Genomic DNA, 17,998 nt, shown 5'->3' with positions numbered 1-17,998 from the left:
CAATCCATGTCTCGTACGAGTAGTCTATTCATTTCAAGTAGATACCACTGTAATATTTGTTGTAATGTAATGTATAAAACATACATAGAAATTACTTTGGAAATGGCAATAATAAAAATCAGCATTAAAACAGTAATGACTAGAGATGTGAATCGTGTGATCGATCGTCTTAACGATCGATTTCGGCTGAGGGGGGTAGGGAATCGGATCGTCGCGGTTTTGTGTTTTTAAATATCGTGTAAATCGTAAATCGGGGGAGGGCGGGAAAACCGGCACACTAAAACATCCCTAAAACCCACCCTGACCCTTTAAAATAAATCCCCCACCCTCCCGAACCCCCCCAAAATGTCTTAAATTACCTGGGGTCCAGTGGGGGGTCCCGTTGTGATCTTCCACTCTCGGGCGTCGGGCGGGTTGATAGAAAATGGTGCAGGCGCTACCTTTGCCCTGTCATATGACAGGGCAAAGGTAGCGCCGGCGCCATTTTGGTTCCTGTTCCCCGACGTCAGGAGCGTAGGAGATCGCTCCCGGACCCCCGCTGGACCCCCAGGGACTTTTGGCCAGCTTGGGGGGCCTCCTGACCCCCACAAGACTTGCCAAAAGTCCAGGGGTTCCGGGAACGACCTCCTGCACTTGAATCGTGTTGCCGTACGCCCGAGAGTGGAAGATCACAACGGGACCCCCCCACTGGACCCCAGGTAATTTAAGACATTTTGGGGGGGTTCGGGAGGGTGGGGGATTTATTTTAAAGGGTCGGGGTGGGTTTTAGGGATGTTTTAGTGTGCCGGTTTTCCCGCCCTCCCCCTTCCCCTTCCCCCGATTTACGATTTTTGACGATAAATCGGGGGAATTCCTATTAAATATCGCCTCTAATGATTTTTGACGATTTAAAATATATCGGACGATATTTTAAATCGTCAAAAAATGATTCACATCCCTAGTAATGACAGCAGAAAACAACCAAATGGTCCATCTAGTCAGCCCAGCAAGTTTATGTCAATAATTGCCGCACCATGCAGGTTACTCCCAAGCCTTAAGTTAAGAGTAGTAATATTTGCAATCAAAACCAAGCAACTGTCAAATCCATAACAGAATTACTGCTAGCAATATTTTTATGGCGTGAGCAGCCTTCTTGATAATTCAGACAATGCTGCTTGAACGTGCTTTGCTTTTGGACTTGGCCATAGACGCAGTCCTGTGCTTTTACCCTAATGTCTGTGTATCAGTATCCTTGACCATAAAAGTTGGGGCCCAGCATTGGCTGTTGTCTGAATCTTATTTCCCCTTCTTGCCTTTTGCCCCAGCTGTTGAAAGAAGTTCCTATTCATGTTCCAGATCAGTCCAGATACATGGATTTTTCATCTCTACCAGCAGATGGAGACAGAGAAGAAAAGCTTCACTGACACTGTGCTACTTAAGATAGCATACCACCTGCAGTCCCTTACTATTTCTGTCTCCAGCAGATGGTAGGAAACAAAATCCTGCAGTCAGACTTGGAGATGAAGCTGGCTTCCAGGGTTGCTAGGTTCTGTTTAGGGACCATTCCCTCTGCTAGAGTCTGGGTAAGTAAGTCCTCTTACATTGCTTGAGCCCAAGTTCGGAGGACCTTCTGATAGCCAGTGGGACTGACTCCCTTAGACCCGTCCCTTTACTCCCCCTCCTTTGGATTCCTGGGCTGCCAGCTGAAGACTTCTCCTCAGGAATGTATACCCCTCATTCACTTCTATATTTTGTTGTGAGAGGCTGTTTCTTAAAGGATTAAAAAAACAAACGTGAAAGCAACAGGGGGGCAGAGAAATAGTGCATGGAGTGGCTGGAAGCAAAGGAGGTCCTGTATTCTTGGTCTTGGAGGTATGTTATCTCTGGGTAGAGGAGCAGAGAACAGCCTTTGCAGGAGCAGGACTATTCAAAGCCCAGTTCTGATGGTGAATTTGTGTTTTTTTTTCCTGTGGGGCTGGAGCACAGGGAGCGACTTGCTGCTTTCCAGCATCCTATCTAGTTTTCCTGTGCAGCTGGGTGGAGCAGCACGATTGCATCTGAGCTGCCAAAACCAGCCAGTAGTTTTGGTTCATCTTCCCCAGTTCTCAATTCCTTCCAGGGAATTATCCCATAAGCTTCTTCAATGAAAGGGGAAGGCACTGCATGCAGTGGGTTCCTGCTGCTGAGCCTGAGCGGAAGCCAGGTCAATGAGGCCATCTATGAGATGAACAGGCACAGAATCGTGGTTGGTTTGCTGCAGAAAGAGGGGCCAATGGATCGCTAAAGCTGGTAGTCTTCACAGTGGCGGTCTCCACGTGTTTAAAAAAAAAAAAAAGTCCACTCCTGCTGGTCATGGGAAGGGTTGCTCAGCCTATGGGATCCGCTGGCTCAACTTTATGCATCAAGGCTCGGCCCAGCTTGCATGAGAAGTGGAAAGAATTGTTCGAGGACCCCCTAGTATTGCCATAATACCTTGATTGTCAGTAAGGCAGCGATTAGAGGACTGTAGTGCTGGAATCCTGAGACAGGAAATGCTGGGTAGCACAATTGTGTGGGAACCGTGGCCATTTTATTTGGATTTCCTGTGGTGCTGGTTTCCCATGGTGGTTGCCAGTGGCGAGGACCTTTGGTAGTCCTAGAGTGTGTGGGGAGAGGAACCAAAGGAGGTTTCTGTGGTATCGGGAGACTCAGCAGGATTGGCTTCTTTTCCTTCCTCCCTTTCTCCCCACTTCCCGCTGGACAGGCCCGCCTTATGCAATCACCCCTCAGCAATTGAAAGAGGGTGCAAGTAGTCAAATGCTCTGGGGGGGGGGGGGGCATGGAAATGTAGGGAAGCTCAGAGTTGAGGCTACCTACTCAATGTCCAGGTCATTCCTCTAAAGATTTGGAGCATGTTTTGAGACCAGAGCCTTCAGGTGGCCTCACAGGGCTTCTGTTGAAGCCAGAGAAGAAGTTTCTGCAATGGCAAACCCAGGGGAATATTCCCTACAGAAGACACTTACTGGGGAGATCACAATCTGGGTGCCCCTCAGCAGTTGAATCAGTCTTTTGGGTTTGGAAATGACTCAGGGCTGCCGTACCTGAGCCCAGGGGTGGAACTGCCATACAACTGAATCTCCTGTAAAAGAGGCATGAATTGCACTGAAGGTAAAGCCAAGAAGAGCATGTACATGTTCCCAGGCAAATGCAAGTGTGTGTAGGGGGGGGGGGGAGGGGGTGGCAAGGCAATATCTCTCCTCTCAAAGTCTGGGGTCTGGTCAGATGCAGACCTTTCCAGGATGATGTAAGCCTGCTTGGAAAAACTCAGGCCATGGGGCCAGAGGAAGTATAGGCACAAGATGGATATGGCTGGTCCACTCTTGCCCAGACATCATCAAAGGGTGGTTGGCCTACTTTTATGAAGAGTGGAATGAGATACCAATGAGTCAGTGAGTCCTGACAGTACCATAGGAGGGCTACACCTTGGAATTGGCTCATCTGGTATGTGAAGACCATAGGCTCGCCATGTGCACCTTCAGCAGCAAGCATGAGGTGGTTTGCATCCCATTGGATTGGATGTAACATCGGGAAGCAATATTTTCTGTGTTTTCTGAAGTGAGGAAGGTATCCCATCTATTATTTCATGGTTTCTAAGAAGACCCATTCTAGACTTCAAGAAGGTGAATATGACCTTCCAGGTTCCATGTTTCCGGAAGCTCGACACTCTGTCATTGAGGCGGCTCGCAATGTGGGGTCCGGCGATCTTGCAGAGGCGTTTCTGCATTTTCCTATCAGTGCAGAACATCATAAATTCCTGCACTCTGCAGTGTTGAAAGAGCATTTTCATGTACGAGCACTACAGTGTGGTCTAGTGACAGCATCTCATGCATTCACCAAGGTGACAGTAGTAGTGGCTGCCAAGATTTGGACAGAGAGCCTATTAGGGCATCCATAGCTAGAAGACTACTCATTCAGGCAAGATCAAAGGAGCTCTGCAAGCACGTAGTTCAAAGAGTCATGCAGGAGCTACAGGTTCTGGCCTGGGTTGTGGATCAGGTAAAGGGTAACTGGGTTTCCACCCTGTTGCTAGAATAACCGGGAGCATGCTTTGGTACCACTGTAGGCAGAGTATGGATGTAGACATTACAAGTGAAGTCTGGAGATGGCTGCAGCTTCCAATACCCAGACCTGGGATTGTTTGCAGGGCCTAAGCTCTATTACTATTACTCTAACCAGGATAGGCAATGACATGTTACTCCTCTTTTTTCCACGGTTGAGTGATTGGGCGGTGAGAGTCCTATCGGATACGGTGATGATGCTAGCTAAGGTTAACTGATAAAGGAATCCAGGAGTCTCCTGGTCTCTCGGGGGACTCAGGAGCCTTTATGCTGGATGGAGCAACATAGGGGAGCACTGATGGCATCTCATAGTGTCGGAGTGGACAGCATTCAGACAGACTTTCTAATTCAACAGGTGCTAAGCACCCTTGCAGCAGATGCAAGGGTGCTTAGTTGTTCCAGGAAGGGTATTCCACAGCTGGACCTGATGGTATTGAAGCAGAATGCCAAAGTGTCCTGCTTTTTCAGTAGCAGGCAGGAGGTCAGAGCAAAGGTATTTGATGCTCTAGTTCTTCTGTGGTTACATAGGATTTTGCAGTACATCTTACTTCCTTGGCCACTAATTGGAAGGGTGTTAAGGCATATTGAGCCGCACCCAGGGAGAGTGATCCTCGTAGCTCTGGAGTGTCTGCATTGCTTGTGATTTGTAGACTTAGTAAATCGGTTGGTGGATGGTCTTCTAGGGATCTGGCATCTTCCCAAGTTGCTCCATCAAGGACCAATCTTCTTGGATCAGGTGGCTTGCTTCTCTTGCATGGCTTGGTTTTTGAAAGGAATCATTTATGATAGAGAGGGTATTCAGAGGACGTCGTTATCTCCTTGTTGCTGTCTAGGAGACCTTCCACTTCTCTGGCCTTGTTAGGTGTAAAACGTTTCTGAGACATGGTGCCTCAGAGAAGGTTTGCCCCATTTCTAGCAACTGTCTCTCACATCCTGATTTTTTTGCAGAACAGTCTAGCGAAAGGGCATAAAATCAGTTCCCTGATATTTTAGATGGCAGCTTTGGGCTGTTTCAGAAGTAAGGTACATGGGGTACCCTTGGCTTTGCATCCAGATGTGGTCTGTTTTTTTGAGGGGTGAAGCATTTGCGCCCTCCAGTGAGGCGAGTGTTTCCCTTGTGGACCCTTTAACTGGTGATGTGGGTTCTCTGTGTACCTCCATTCAAGCCATTATGGAGGGTATCTCTGAAGGACTTTATGCTAACAGTAATTTTCTGAGTGGCCATTTGCTCAGCCAGGAGGTTTTCAGAGCTTCAAGTGTTGTCTTGTGGAAATCCTTTCCTTCAATTTTCAGAGGATGGGATGTCCTTACTCATGGTATCTTTTTTTTTTATTATTATTATTTTTACCAAAGATAGGCTTTCACTTTTCCCTTAGTCAGACTGGAACTTCTTTAGTTTTGGAATTCTGATTCTTCTGATCCGCAAGCAAGAGAGCTTCATTTGCTGAATGTCTGTTGGGTACTATTACTCTACCTGATGGTCACCAATGGTGTTTGAAGGTCTGATCATCTTTTTGTTCTGTTTCAGAGAATGAATAAAGGGAGTAAGGCTTCTAAAACAACCATTGTTCGATGGATAAAGGAGGCCATTGTGTCGATTTATATTGGCAAGGGGTGTCTGATTCCCAAAGGGCTTTGGGCACATTCTATTAGGGCATAGGCAGCGGCCTGGCTGAGTGTCAGTTGGTGTCCCCACAGGAGTTCTGGTGAGCAACAACCTGTTCTTCTCTACACACTTTCACAGGGCTTTACCAACTGGATATTTGGGCACTGGAAGTGGTTCATTTTGGAGAGTATGTGCGGTGAGAGGGTCTTTCAGATTGTTGCCCAGTTTAAGAGAATTTGGGTACATCCCTTGTATCTGGACTGATTTGGGGGTATGAACAGGAAAGGAAAATTGGTTATCATCTGATAATTTTCATTTTCTGGAAAGTCCACTCTGTTAATGCTGTGTGTAGATAATAAAGAAAATGTTTTTAGCAGTTGGGGAGTTTTCAGTCGCCCCAGTACATGAAAGGGCTCCAGTTTCAGGGGCCTGACTTTTCCCCTGCTTGATTTGGGGGGGGAGGGGGGGGTGAAGTTGGTTGATGTTTTTATCTCATCTTGGCTTCAGTACAGGTCATACTGGGGGACTGCAGGTGGCCCGCTATCTTAACTAGCATAGTGTCAGTGAAGCTTTTCATCTCTGTCTCTATCTGCTGGTATGGACTGCCCTATGGTATTCCAGGAAAAAAATTGGCAACTAAGAACTAATTTTCTTAAATTGCACAGTAAAGATTGACTGATTGGACTGGTCTGGAATAGCTGCGAGGACCAGATAGGACAAGTTGGTCTTTTTTTTTTTCTCTGTCATCATCTTCTATGTTATCTTATGTACCCTTTGGGGAAAAAAATAGAACTTTATGCCTACAGAACAGGGAGGGATTCCTTATGTACATCATATAGAGTGAAAACAGTTGTGTGTGTGTGTGTGTGTGTGGGGGTAAGCAAGTTTCATTGAGTTTCTAAGATGTGTAACATGGAGGTTTCATTAGGAGGGTAAATCACCAGGAATCTTGGGTGACGGCTTTTGGGGTATGAAGGTCAGTCGCAGGCCGTGTGTGCAGTTGGAGGGCGGGAGGAAGGGGGGGGGGGGGAGGAGGAGGAGGAGGAGGCTGGGTTCTGTTTTTCCATAAGGTGATGTGGTCAGTTTGAGCCTTTACTATCGTAGCCTTTACGTCGGTATATAAAAATGCTAAATAAATAAATAAATAAATAAATAAATAAATAAATACTATAAGATTTCCTCTTTTGATGTCTTTTCATTTTTCCACTATACTCAACTTTGAGGGCATGTTTCAAAAGTAATTTATGCTGGCAAATGGCTATTTAGACATAGAAATTGTCTGCCTGAAAACAGCCCTCCTTCCCTGGGGATAAAAGTACCTACTTCATTGACTGGAGGCATTTCCGAGGGGCAGGGACAGGGCGGGTGTTAGTTTGACTTTTCAAAACTATACACATTGTTTGGACAATAAAAGCTATCTGATTGTGTAGGTGCACTTAAACCCCCTATCTTACTATCAGTTTTGATGCGGAAAAAGCGTTTGTCAGGGTTGAGTGGCCATATTTATTTTATGTACTAAGGATTATGGGTTTTGGCTGGTTCAATGCAAGTACATCCTGTTTGAGTCCACCGGTGAGCTATGCTCGCGGAGTTTCCGGGCAGAAATGCCTTATTATAGAATATTGGTGATTTAAAAAATAAGGCTCTATCACCTACAATCTCCTTTTTCCATCTATCCCATGTATGTAAGGTATGTGCTATAGTGGGAGCTATACACTTCAGTAATTTCCGAGAGTTGAATGGTAGCCATATTAGAAGGATTAATTCCTTCTAATATATCCATTTCCAATTGTACCCAACGCTTGTTATGGCTGTCTGCATGCCAGTTAATGATGAAACGCAATTGTGCTGCTATATAATAGAAAAGCAAGCATGGGACCCCCATATCCCCCTTATCCTTGGCAAGGAAAAGAACTTTGCCACTAACCCGGGGAGGCCGTCTTTTCCATAGGAATTGGCAAAAACAGGTGTTTTTGCCAATTACGTAAATCGCCATCTGAGACTGGGATTGGTAAGGTTTGAAATAAATAGCTTAACCTAGGTAATATATTCATTTTTATGGTAGAAATTCTTCCCAACCATGAGAGTTCCAACCGTTCCCATTTTTGTAAATTGTCCTTTATGGTTTTCCACAAGGGGTTATAATTATGCAGAAATAGGTCCCCAATATCAGAACCAATTCTGACTCCTATATATTTGATAGACTTCTTGACCAATTTAAATGGGAAGTTTTGTTGCAAGGCTTTTACTTCGCTAGGAGTTAAGGTAATATTTAACAATTCCAATTTTTCCATGTTTAATTTATATCCAGATACCCCGCTGAAATGCCCCAGTTCCTGCACCAAATGTGGTAACGAATCTAAGGGTTGTACGATGGTAAAGAGTATGTCGTCAGCAAATAAAGAAAGTTTATATTCATGACCCCCTATGCGAACTCCCTGAATATCTGGTGAATTTCTGATCATCGTGGCTAGAGGCTCTAAGTAAAGAGAAAACAAGAGTGGGGAAAGGGGGCAGCCCTGTCTGGTCCCCCTTTGAATCGGGAAAGACTTTGAGTATCCCCCATTTACTTTAATACATGCATTGGGGTTGGAGTATAATTTTCTAATCCATGTCAGAAAATTGCCACCCAGGCCCATTCTTTTCAAGATAGAGAAAAGATATTCCCAGTGGACAAGGTCAAACGCTTTTTCTGCATCTATGGTGAGTAATGTCATGGGTTGTTGATTATTCCGAGCATACCATATTAAGTCAATTACTCTCCTGACATTATCTGCCGCTAGCCTGCCAGGGACAAAACCCGTCTGGTCTGGATGGATTAAAGGAGGTGACAATATTTCCTTCCTTTTGATCTTAGATCTCTCGATGAAATTAGAAAGTTTAAAACAGCTTTGAAGGAACATCTGCTTCACTTTGCATTTAATGGTAAATAAGTGGGATGGACATCACTATTCTGCCTTTTGTAATAAAAATGATATGTTATGCTTGAGATTTTAGTTATAGAACTGTAGAGAAGTTTACAACATTATATGTACTAATAATATCTAGTACTGTTGTTTTGGTTTCTGTGAAACTAACACTTGTCTGCAATGTATGGTTTTATGTTGTAATATGTATGTACTTTTGTATATCGCCTAGGCCTTTTTAAGTGTTGGGCGATTAATAAATTTTAATAAATGAAAAATGAAATGAAATATTGCTTAAACGTGTGGTCAAGATTTTCGCCAACAGTTTCGGATCCAAATTAATGAGTGATATGGGCTTGTAGGACCCACATAGTGTGACATCCCATTCTGGTTTCGCCAAGATAGTTATCCCCGCTCTGTTGGCATCCACTGCAATCTCCCCTTCTAGTAACAAATTGTTGAAAGCTGCTGTTAAGGGAGGAGTTATGGTAGTACTCAATGATTTATAGAAGCTGGCGGTAAAGCTGTCTATACCTGGTGATTTCCCCGGTTTGAGGCCTTGGATAGCTTTCGAAACTTCTTCTTCTGAAATTGGTTTATTAACATAATTTTGTTGGACTTGCTCTGCTTGTGATAAGTGTATATTCCCCAGGTATGAATCTATATCCTCTTGTGAAATGTCCTTCCTTTGGGAATAAAGTTGATGATAAAACTGAATAAATCTCTGACGAATTTTCTCATTGTCAGAGAATATCTCACCAGTTTCTGATCTAATTTTTAAAATTTGGTTCTGTGTAACTCGGGCCTTTAGCCTTCTAGCAAGCAACCTCCCAGCTTTATTTCCTCCCTCAAAGAATTCCAGTTTGGCTCTGTCCAATTGAAACACTGTCTCTCCCATGGATAGATTTTTCAATTCCTCTCTCAATCTTTCTAACTTATCTGCCACTCCCTGATCTCCATTTCGTTTATGGCGAATTTTGAGTTTACTCAATTGGGACATAATCTCAGGATGCCTATTGTGCTTAATTTTATGAACAAAAGATGCCTGTGCTATTAATTTGCCTCTAGCTACAGCTTTGAAACAATCCCATAAAATGTTAGCTGATATCTCCCATGTGTCATTTTCCACTAAAAACGTCTCCATCTCTTTTCTCAGTACAGAACAAAACTCAATATCAGTCAGTAGACTATCGTTTAGACGCCAAAATCTTTCTCCTGACTGGATACCCAACTTTTGGAATGTAAGTGAGATGGCTGCATGATCAGACCAAGTTATGGGAGAGATTTCTGTAGTTTTAATCTTATTGGTTAGATCCTTGTCCATTAGGAAGTAGTCAGTTCTTGAGTATGTCTTATGAATTTTTGAGTAAAAAGTGTAATTACGCTCAGAAGGGTGGTAGAGTCTCCACACATCTATTAAGTTCCAATCTCTCATAAGAGCTCTCAGACCTTTTCTGTGGTGGCGAGAATGGCTACCTCCTCCCCCACTGGAATCTAAAAAGGGATACCGGGTTAGATTGAAGTCCCCCTGTTATGGCCACCAGCGGCTGCAAGCCGCAACCGGGGCCAGCCACTCCGCTCGCGGTGACCGCACTCGGCTTCGGCGGGTTCGTCCTGCGGTGGTCCCTGCTGCTCCACCAACATGGCCGCGGCGTGACCTTGGGAGCAGCTACAACCACTTGGGGGCAAGTAGGCATGAAATTCCTACTTGTCTTATTTAGTTTGAATATCGCTCTTATTGTTTTCTCCCCATGCTGGATCTGGTGGGTTACGACTGAAGATATTTGCAGGTTTCTACAGGCACTATCTTATTAGTTTAAAAAAAAAACAACCCAAAAAAAAAGCTTTGATCAGACTTTCCACATTTAACCCATTGCATCACAGACATCATATATGGCACAGTCTCTTTCTTCCACAGAAATGTATAGTCATACATAATTGATTACCTGTTCTCCTGAATGCACAGGTAAAGTATGGGGGCAGGGGGAGGCTGGTGTCTCCCCAAACGCTCTAGGTACTAGTGCTGAATTAAGCCCCCTCTATCCCTTTCCACAATATGACCTGAGGTCCCCTATTCCTTGCCCCAGACTATGCAGGTAAACTACGCGTATGCTTGAAAGTATGCATATAAGAAGCAATATTTGACATGATTTGTGTCTGAGATTCAGGGAAGAAAACCCATGAACATTTGTCCCACTGCTACAGAATTACTCTAGTTTAGTGTTCATTATGCTGCTAATGTCAGAATGGCATTTGTTGAAAGTTGTGGTTAATGCCTTATAACATGTTTAAGCCGAGGATCCCCTGTATCTCCTTTCTATTTGGCTGAGAAATATTTTAAACCTCTCTTTGCTGGCCCTTTTGCTTCTTCTCAGTTGCAAAACATGCCAGCTTATGATAATGCCTTTCAAGACAGGAACCTTTGTGCCCTCAGGGGCAGCTTGGGCCTCCCAACCGCTTGTGTAAAAACTTAATTATAGTCTTCCTATGTTGCTTGTGACAGAACAGAACAAGTGAAATAGCTTTAGCTATTCCAGTGTACTTGTTACTAGTTTATTTGAATTTGAATAACTAAACCTCTAATGCATTTTCTCTTAAATTGGTTTGAACTGAACAATAAGAAAATAGTCTTCAGACTGTAATATTCCATATAATGGCTCATAAGATTGAAATGAGCATCTACAAATAAACTGCATTTCATAAAGAAAAAATCTTATACATTTTTTTTACATGCGTGACCCCACAAATAAAAGATCTTTGCACTATCTAGCATTCATCAGAAAATGTTTTTCATTAAAACAAACAAAAAAAAAAGTAGCTTTGTTTGCATGCCATTGAATTTCATATTTTGGATATGTCATTTGTTCAGAATTACTTTGATTAGAATTTAATTCTGAATATGTTTGTTTTTTGTTTTTTTTCATAACTGTAATCACATCCTTGAACTGGATAGCCTGACCCAAGATAACTTCAATGACATTAAATGCCCTCAATGATCTCTTCAATGGCCATTTTCCCTTAAGCTCATGCCTGGTCTGTTGGGTTTTATTGCTTGTATAATTATTACAGGTCTTTGGGGTCCTCAAATCGCTTGTTTTGAAAAAAATACCTACCACTTGTGTATTTATCATATACTGCATCAAACCAAATTATAGGATATGCTGATAACTTGACTCTTAATCAATGTATGTCCTCTGTTTTCATAAGTTTTGGCATTTTGTGATTTCATCATCATTATCCCCACTTTTATTAATATTCTAGTTCCCATATAAGGCATTTGTTAAAAATATTTTACTGAGAACAAAATTACTGCATAACTCGATGAAAGGAAAATAAAATTAGAAATTAATCCGTGTTTAATATCCGAGCTAAACATGAGTACTTCTCCTTTAATATTGAATGGATGTGGCGAGGTGAAGGCTGAATACTCTTATGGATGCATCTTTATATGGCATGAGCTTTAACATGGTGTTTTAGTCAAGCATTAATGCCACTTCATTAAGTAAAAAGGCATGCAACACTTTATAAAGAGCGGCAGCGACAGCATTCCAACGTACGTGTGGGTAACGTAAGCCATGCACTTCATTTTCCTCCCTTACCTACATGTGTGTGTGTGTGTGTGTGTGGGTGCATGCGCATTGTTCAGTCAAAACTCTCATATAGAGCAGTGATGAAAGCTGGTTGCATTTTTAATGTTAGTAGAATAGTTCCGCTATACTATTATATAAATACTGCATTGCCATTTCCTATGTTTAGGTTTCAGGTTCATTTATCAGGGAAAGAGTCTTATGCATTTAAACTATATATGTTGCACCTCTACAGCAATCACTCATCCAACCTTAATTTCAATTCAAGGAGAATACTGCAAGGAAAGTCACAACAAGGTGGCATCCTTAATACATAATAATGACACATGCAGGAAAAGCACCATTATTTATATGTGTGACGTGCTGTAAATTGCTTCCATCATCAAAACTAATTGTAGTGATTATTAATGCAGTGTTATGAACTGTCAGAATTGCTGTATGTAATTACATTTGTGCAAATGCTTCATTACCTGCCTAATGAATTTGGCATATATGCACATGTAAACCACTGTTTTTGTTAACATAATGAAGGACATTTTTTTTCCCCCTAAACTACTGATGTGGAACTGGTTTGAGTGATGCCAAAAGCAAAGTTATGAATTTAAATAATCAGTAAAGGATCAGATTAGTTAAAGTATGCACTCTTAACTTAAATTTGGTTCACATTACACATAACAAGCTGATGTCTATATTATCACTTAAGTGAACAAGTTTCAGAGCAAATTTATACGGTGCTGAAACCAATACCAGAATTTCAGAATGGATGGGACAAGCACAGGTGATCCTTGGCATAGGAGGTAAAGCAAGAGAATAAGCAGAGTGTAACAAATGGGCAGACCAGATGGGCCCTGTGACCTATATCTTATGTTTCTGTGTTACTTCTTTGGCCCCCAAGGCTAAGAACAGGACCCAGGAAAGGGCAGCATATAGTTGAACAAGAACTCTTACTTTACTGTTTGCCTCCAAATAGTTGTAGAGGACACTGACACAGATGGTGAGATCTCCTGTGTTAAAAGGGTATCTTCGATTCCAACCTTGAGGTCCAAACTTCAATCTCCCAGCAACACAAGCATGAAAATAGCACAGAGAAAAGAGGATACTTTTAAACTCCTGTTCTCTGGCACATATCTCAAGTGTATCCTAAAGAAGCAGAAGAAAGAACAAGTCACATGAAAGTAAAGGGTCACAAAGTGCAAGTATAATTCATGTTAAATATTCATGCATTTATACACTGATCAAAATTCACCAAGGGGAAATGATGGTGACAAAGAATGGTGCATGACACCATTTTCAACCTCATTTATGTTATAATCCTATTAATATTCTGTATCATAGTAGTGATATGGGCAGTTCAGATGGGTTTAGGGTCTATTCATGAATGTAATCAAAAAAGCTTGTACAATAAGTGGAACTGGAAATAGAATCCTGGAGTGCAATGACCTATTACGACTTTATTATTACATTTTATTTAACATCTATTTCCATTCAAGAGTAAGGCCACATCCAAAGAAAAACTGATTCTCAAATATTTATTCTTGTGTGGTTCATGGATCTGGATTTTGACTTGTTAAAACTATTGTATGGTTGCGGGAGATTATAATCCTTGAAGAATAGGAATGCATCTAGTATGAAGTCAACAAGCCCAACTTGTACATTTTAATATGCCCCTTTACCTTGTTTGCAAGCAGATGTGTGACCAGGGTACATAATTAAATTCTTTACCCACAGTGAGTTTATAAATAGTCACTAGTACAATTAATTGGTTTTCCACTAAATCTTAACTCTCTGTTTCCATGAAAAATACACAGTATGTTTTTCTCACCTGGTCAAAATTGTAGAGAGCAGCATGCAAATTAGCCAGCATGCCAGTAGGAGGTTCATTAGTAATTTTAATAGAGTTTTCTAGTATTCCTTGAGGAATAATGTGTTCATCAGGAGAGGGAGCTGGTTCTGCACTAATGAAAACCCTGTAGTTTGGATGACTCTCTTTGCTGTATTGTTCAAGCAACTTCTCTAAAGTTCCAAGCCACTTGGCTACTAGATGTATATTCTGTTGGAACAAATCCATACATTACATAATTACAAAAGAAACATCTGGCAATTGGGTATATTCCATGTCTTGTATACAAAATAAAGTTAAGGTCACTTATATGAACTTTGGAAGCATGCACTTTGTGGATTCATACACAAATTTTCAATATAGCAATTTCTGTTGCATTACCTACTGCACTTTAATACTATTTCATTTCTATTCACCAAATCTTCAAAGTGTTGTACAATGTCTAATTAATGCAACATAATAATAAACTGTCTGCTGTGTCCCTCAGACCTCATCTGATCAAAGATTACTTTCATTCAATGTATTACTCAAAGCCCAAAAGTCACCTTCAGGTTTGATGTATTACAGATTTCACAATAAAATTTGAAAAACAAATTATGTTAAAAATATTTATGACTTTAAAATGAATCAAAATTTGTAAAGCATATTCTGGATATATGTGTTACAGTCCCGGTCGTGACCGGGTCCTTACCTTCCCTTCCTGGGCCTCGTCGGCGCAGATGTCGGCGGCGTTCCCGCGGAGGCCTCCGCAGGAACGCCCTCTCTCTAGACGCGCGCGCGCAGAAAGGGGGCTAAAATAGGCCGCTTCCCACCGCGCGACGCTCCGCCCTCTTCAAGGACGTCAGACGCCGTGGGGGATTTAACCCCGGCATCTGCTCCTACTTGGGGCCTTGCAACCGGGTTCTACCGCGGTCCCTAGTGCTCCAGGCCCCGAGGTGTGCTACAGTGCCTGCCTGCCTGCTACAGTGCCTGCCTGCCTCCAGAACCCGAACCCAGTTACAGTATTGCTACTGCCCTAGTCTGGTTCCAGTTACCCGTCCTGATCCACAACCCGCCTAACTCCCAGTGGCCGGGCCCCTACGGGCTCCTCCTGGGGGGGGGGGGCTTCGGCTTCCAAGGGTGAAGCCACCTAAGTCCCAGCGGTTGGGCTCCTACGGGCTCCTCCCGGGGGAGCACCAGCTTCCAGGGTGAAGAGCATCATCTACGTCCTGCCAGATATCCGCCTCCTGACCTCCTCATATTGAGAGACATTAGCACACCTTATCCCAGTCTCTTGCAGGTCGGCCCAAGGGTCCACTAAACAGAGACTTCCATAACAGATTGCAAGGCCATGGACTCGATGGATCTGTCGGGCCTTCGAGCCATCCCAGGATTGGCCCAACGAGTGCAGCAATTACGGCTTGGCTTTGATGAGTTGGCAGCTATGGTGCAGCAAATAGTGACCCGCCTGGATAAGATACCCATGAATCCTCCGCCCGCCGATGGGTCGGCACCCGAGGAACAAGTTATCTCGACAACTCAGTTACCCGCACCTTCTCGTTACGCCGGGGATGCTAAGACCTGCCGTGAACCAATGTTTCCTACGGTTCACTCTGTTGCCCCGGCAGTTCCCCACTGACTCTGTGAAGGTGGCATACATTCTCTCCCTGCTCGACGAAAAGGCCCTATTGTGGGCCTCCCTGCTTTGGGAACATAACGATCCCTAGCTTGAGGATTTACAGCAGTTCATCTCGAGCTTCTGACAGGCTTTTGCTGAACCGGCCCGCTTGGCCACTGCTATGACAGAACTACTCCGGTTACGCCAGGGGGTCTGCTCCCTGGCAGACTATGCTATGGATTTCCGTACTCTTGCCCAGGAGGTCGGTTGGCAAGACGGCAGCCTAAAGGCTATTTTTCTAGAAGGACTATCCGGGCGTATCAAGAATGAGCTCGCGGCTCGTGATCTCCCGGAGGACCTCAATGCACTAATAGACATGGCTGGCCGCATCGACCGCCGCCTCCAGGAGAGGTCGAGAGAGCTACGACTTGCCCGAAGTAATTCCCCGTTGATTTCCGCGTATTCAGAGGCATCATCTTCTCCTACGATTGAGTGTCTGGAGACTACCCCTAATGAACCTGTACGGTTGGGACACTCCCCGTTCTCCACGGAGGAGAGACAGCATTGCCGCACTCAGGGCTTGTGTCTCTATTGTGGCCAGCAAGGTCATTTTCTGGTCAACTGCCAGGAGCATTTGGAAAGACGCCAGAACCTAGGAAGTCGTGAGGAGCTCCTCCTGGGTTGTGCCTCTGTTCCTCAATGCACCGTACCAATTACATTGGAGTTCCCAGGAGGGTCACTGGAGACCCTCGCATTCCTGGACTCCGGAGCAGGGGCTAATTTTATTCGACAGGAGTTAGTCTCCGAATTGCAGATTCCCACGCAAGAACGGGAGACCCCGCTACGAATTACTTCCGTCCAAGGCACGCTCCTTCCAGGGCATATCAAGACGTCCACAACACCCGTTACGGTCTGCACTGGGGCGATCCACTCGGAGGAGATGGCTTTCCTAGTCTTAGAGAAGGCCGTCCACCCCGTGGAGCTAGGTTTGCCATGGCTGCAGAAGCATTTGCCCACGATTCAATGGGATACCCTGTGAATTACCCAGTGGAGTCCATCTTGCCACTCCACCTGCTTGCAGACGTCCGAGGATCCTGCTTCCGTCTCTTGTGCCATTTCCAACTTGGTTCCCGTTTCAGAGCCTTACCGTCATCCCAGTCCGGGTTCTGCTTCCGTTACCATGGGGAAGGAACTACTACGGCAGTTTCCCCAGGTTCACTCAGGTAAACCCAGGCCTCCTAGGAGGGGGCGTACTGTTACGGTCCCGATCGCGACCTTCCCTTCCTGGGCCTCGTCGGTGCAGATGTCGGCGGCGTTCCTGCGGAGGCCTCCGCGGGAACGCCCTTTCTCTAGACGCGCGTGCATGAAAGGGGCTGAAATAGGCCACTTCCCGCCGCGCGACGCTCCGCCCTCTTCAAGGACGTCAGACGCCGTGGAGGATTTAACCCTGGCGTCTGCTCCTACTCAGGGCCTTGCAACCGGGTTCCACCGTGGTCCCTAGTTGCTCCAGGCCCCAAGGTGTGCTACAGTCCCTGCCTGCTACAGTCCCTGCCTGCCTGGTTCCAGAACCCGAACCCATTTACTGTATTGCTACTGCCCTAGTCTGGTTCCAGTTACCCGTCCTGATCCACTACCCACCTAAGACCCAGCGGCCAGGCCCCTATGGGCTCCTCCCGGGGGGGCTTCGGCTTCCAAGGGTGAAGCCACCTAAGTCCCAGCGGTTGGGCTCCTACGGGCTCCTCCCGGGGGAGCACCAGCTTCCAGGGTGAAGAGCACCGTCTACATCCTGCCAGATATCCGCCTCCCGACCTGCTCATATTGAGAGACATTAGAACACCTTATCCCAGTCTCTTGCAGGTCGGCCCAAGGGTCCACTAAACAGAGACTTCCATAACAATATGTACTGTTATGATATATATATATGAAGGCTGGTAGTGAAGAGAGCTCAGACAATGTTGCAATTATTCAGTGAAGATTTAACAGAAACTTCTTAGAAAGTCTCAGTGTTCAGTTTTACAACAGTGAAAATAGCACACCTTTTGTTACTCTTAGAGCCTCTGATAGGTCCTTGTTATGTCATTTGAAATGACAGGTACCAGTGCATCCAGGATACTGTATAGGCACTGTATTAAGCACCTATACAGTAAAATGGGTTGCGCGGGCCTAACCTTCGCCTAACGCTTCGCAGACGCGGCTTGCATTTGCAAGTAATTTACATAGAGTAAATTACTCGATACATCGAGTATCGCGGCCTTAGAGTATCGACCTGTATGTTAGTTGAAGGTAAAATGTTCATGTATTAAAGTTAAAATGTTATGTATTGAAGTTAATTTGCATTTTAATTATCTATTTTCCCTCCCCATTTCCCACTGCATCCCTCCCTTCT

General features: G+C 44.4%; 1 protein-coding gene across 1 annotated transcript in view; it reads right to left on the bottom strand.

The window, feature by feature from the left end:
• DNAH11 (dynein axonemal heavy chain 11) overlaps positions 1 to 17,998 on the bottom strand; it is a 725,796-nt gene that overhangs the window by 42,835 nt on the left and 664,963 nt on the right. The window contains exons 74-75 of the mRNA XM_029589065.1: positions 13,998 to 14,225; positions 13,124 to 13,315 (exon numbers count right to left, since the gene is read on the bottom strand). Coding sequence (XP_029444925.1) covers positions 13,124 to 13,315; positions 13,998 to 14,225 — 420 coding nt within the window. The remainder of the gene's footprint in view (positions 1 to 13,123; positions 13,316 to 13,997; positions 14,226 to 17,998) is intronic.

The sequence above is a fragment of the Rhinatrema bivittatum genome, chromosome 2 (assembly GCF_901001135.1).
Source record: "Rhinatrema bivittatum chromosome 2, aRhiBiv1.1, whole genome shotgun sequence".
Lineage (NCBI taxonomy): Eukaryota > Metazoa > Chordata > Amphibia > Gymnophiona > Rhinatrematidae > Rhinatrema > Rhinatrema bivittatum.
The sequence above is the reverse complement of the archived record's forward strand: the minus strand, read 5'-3'. Positions and strand labels throughout refer to the sequence as shown.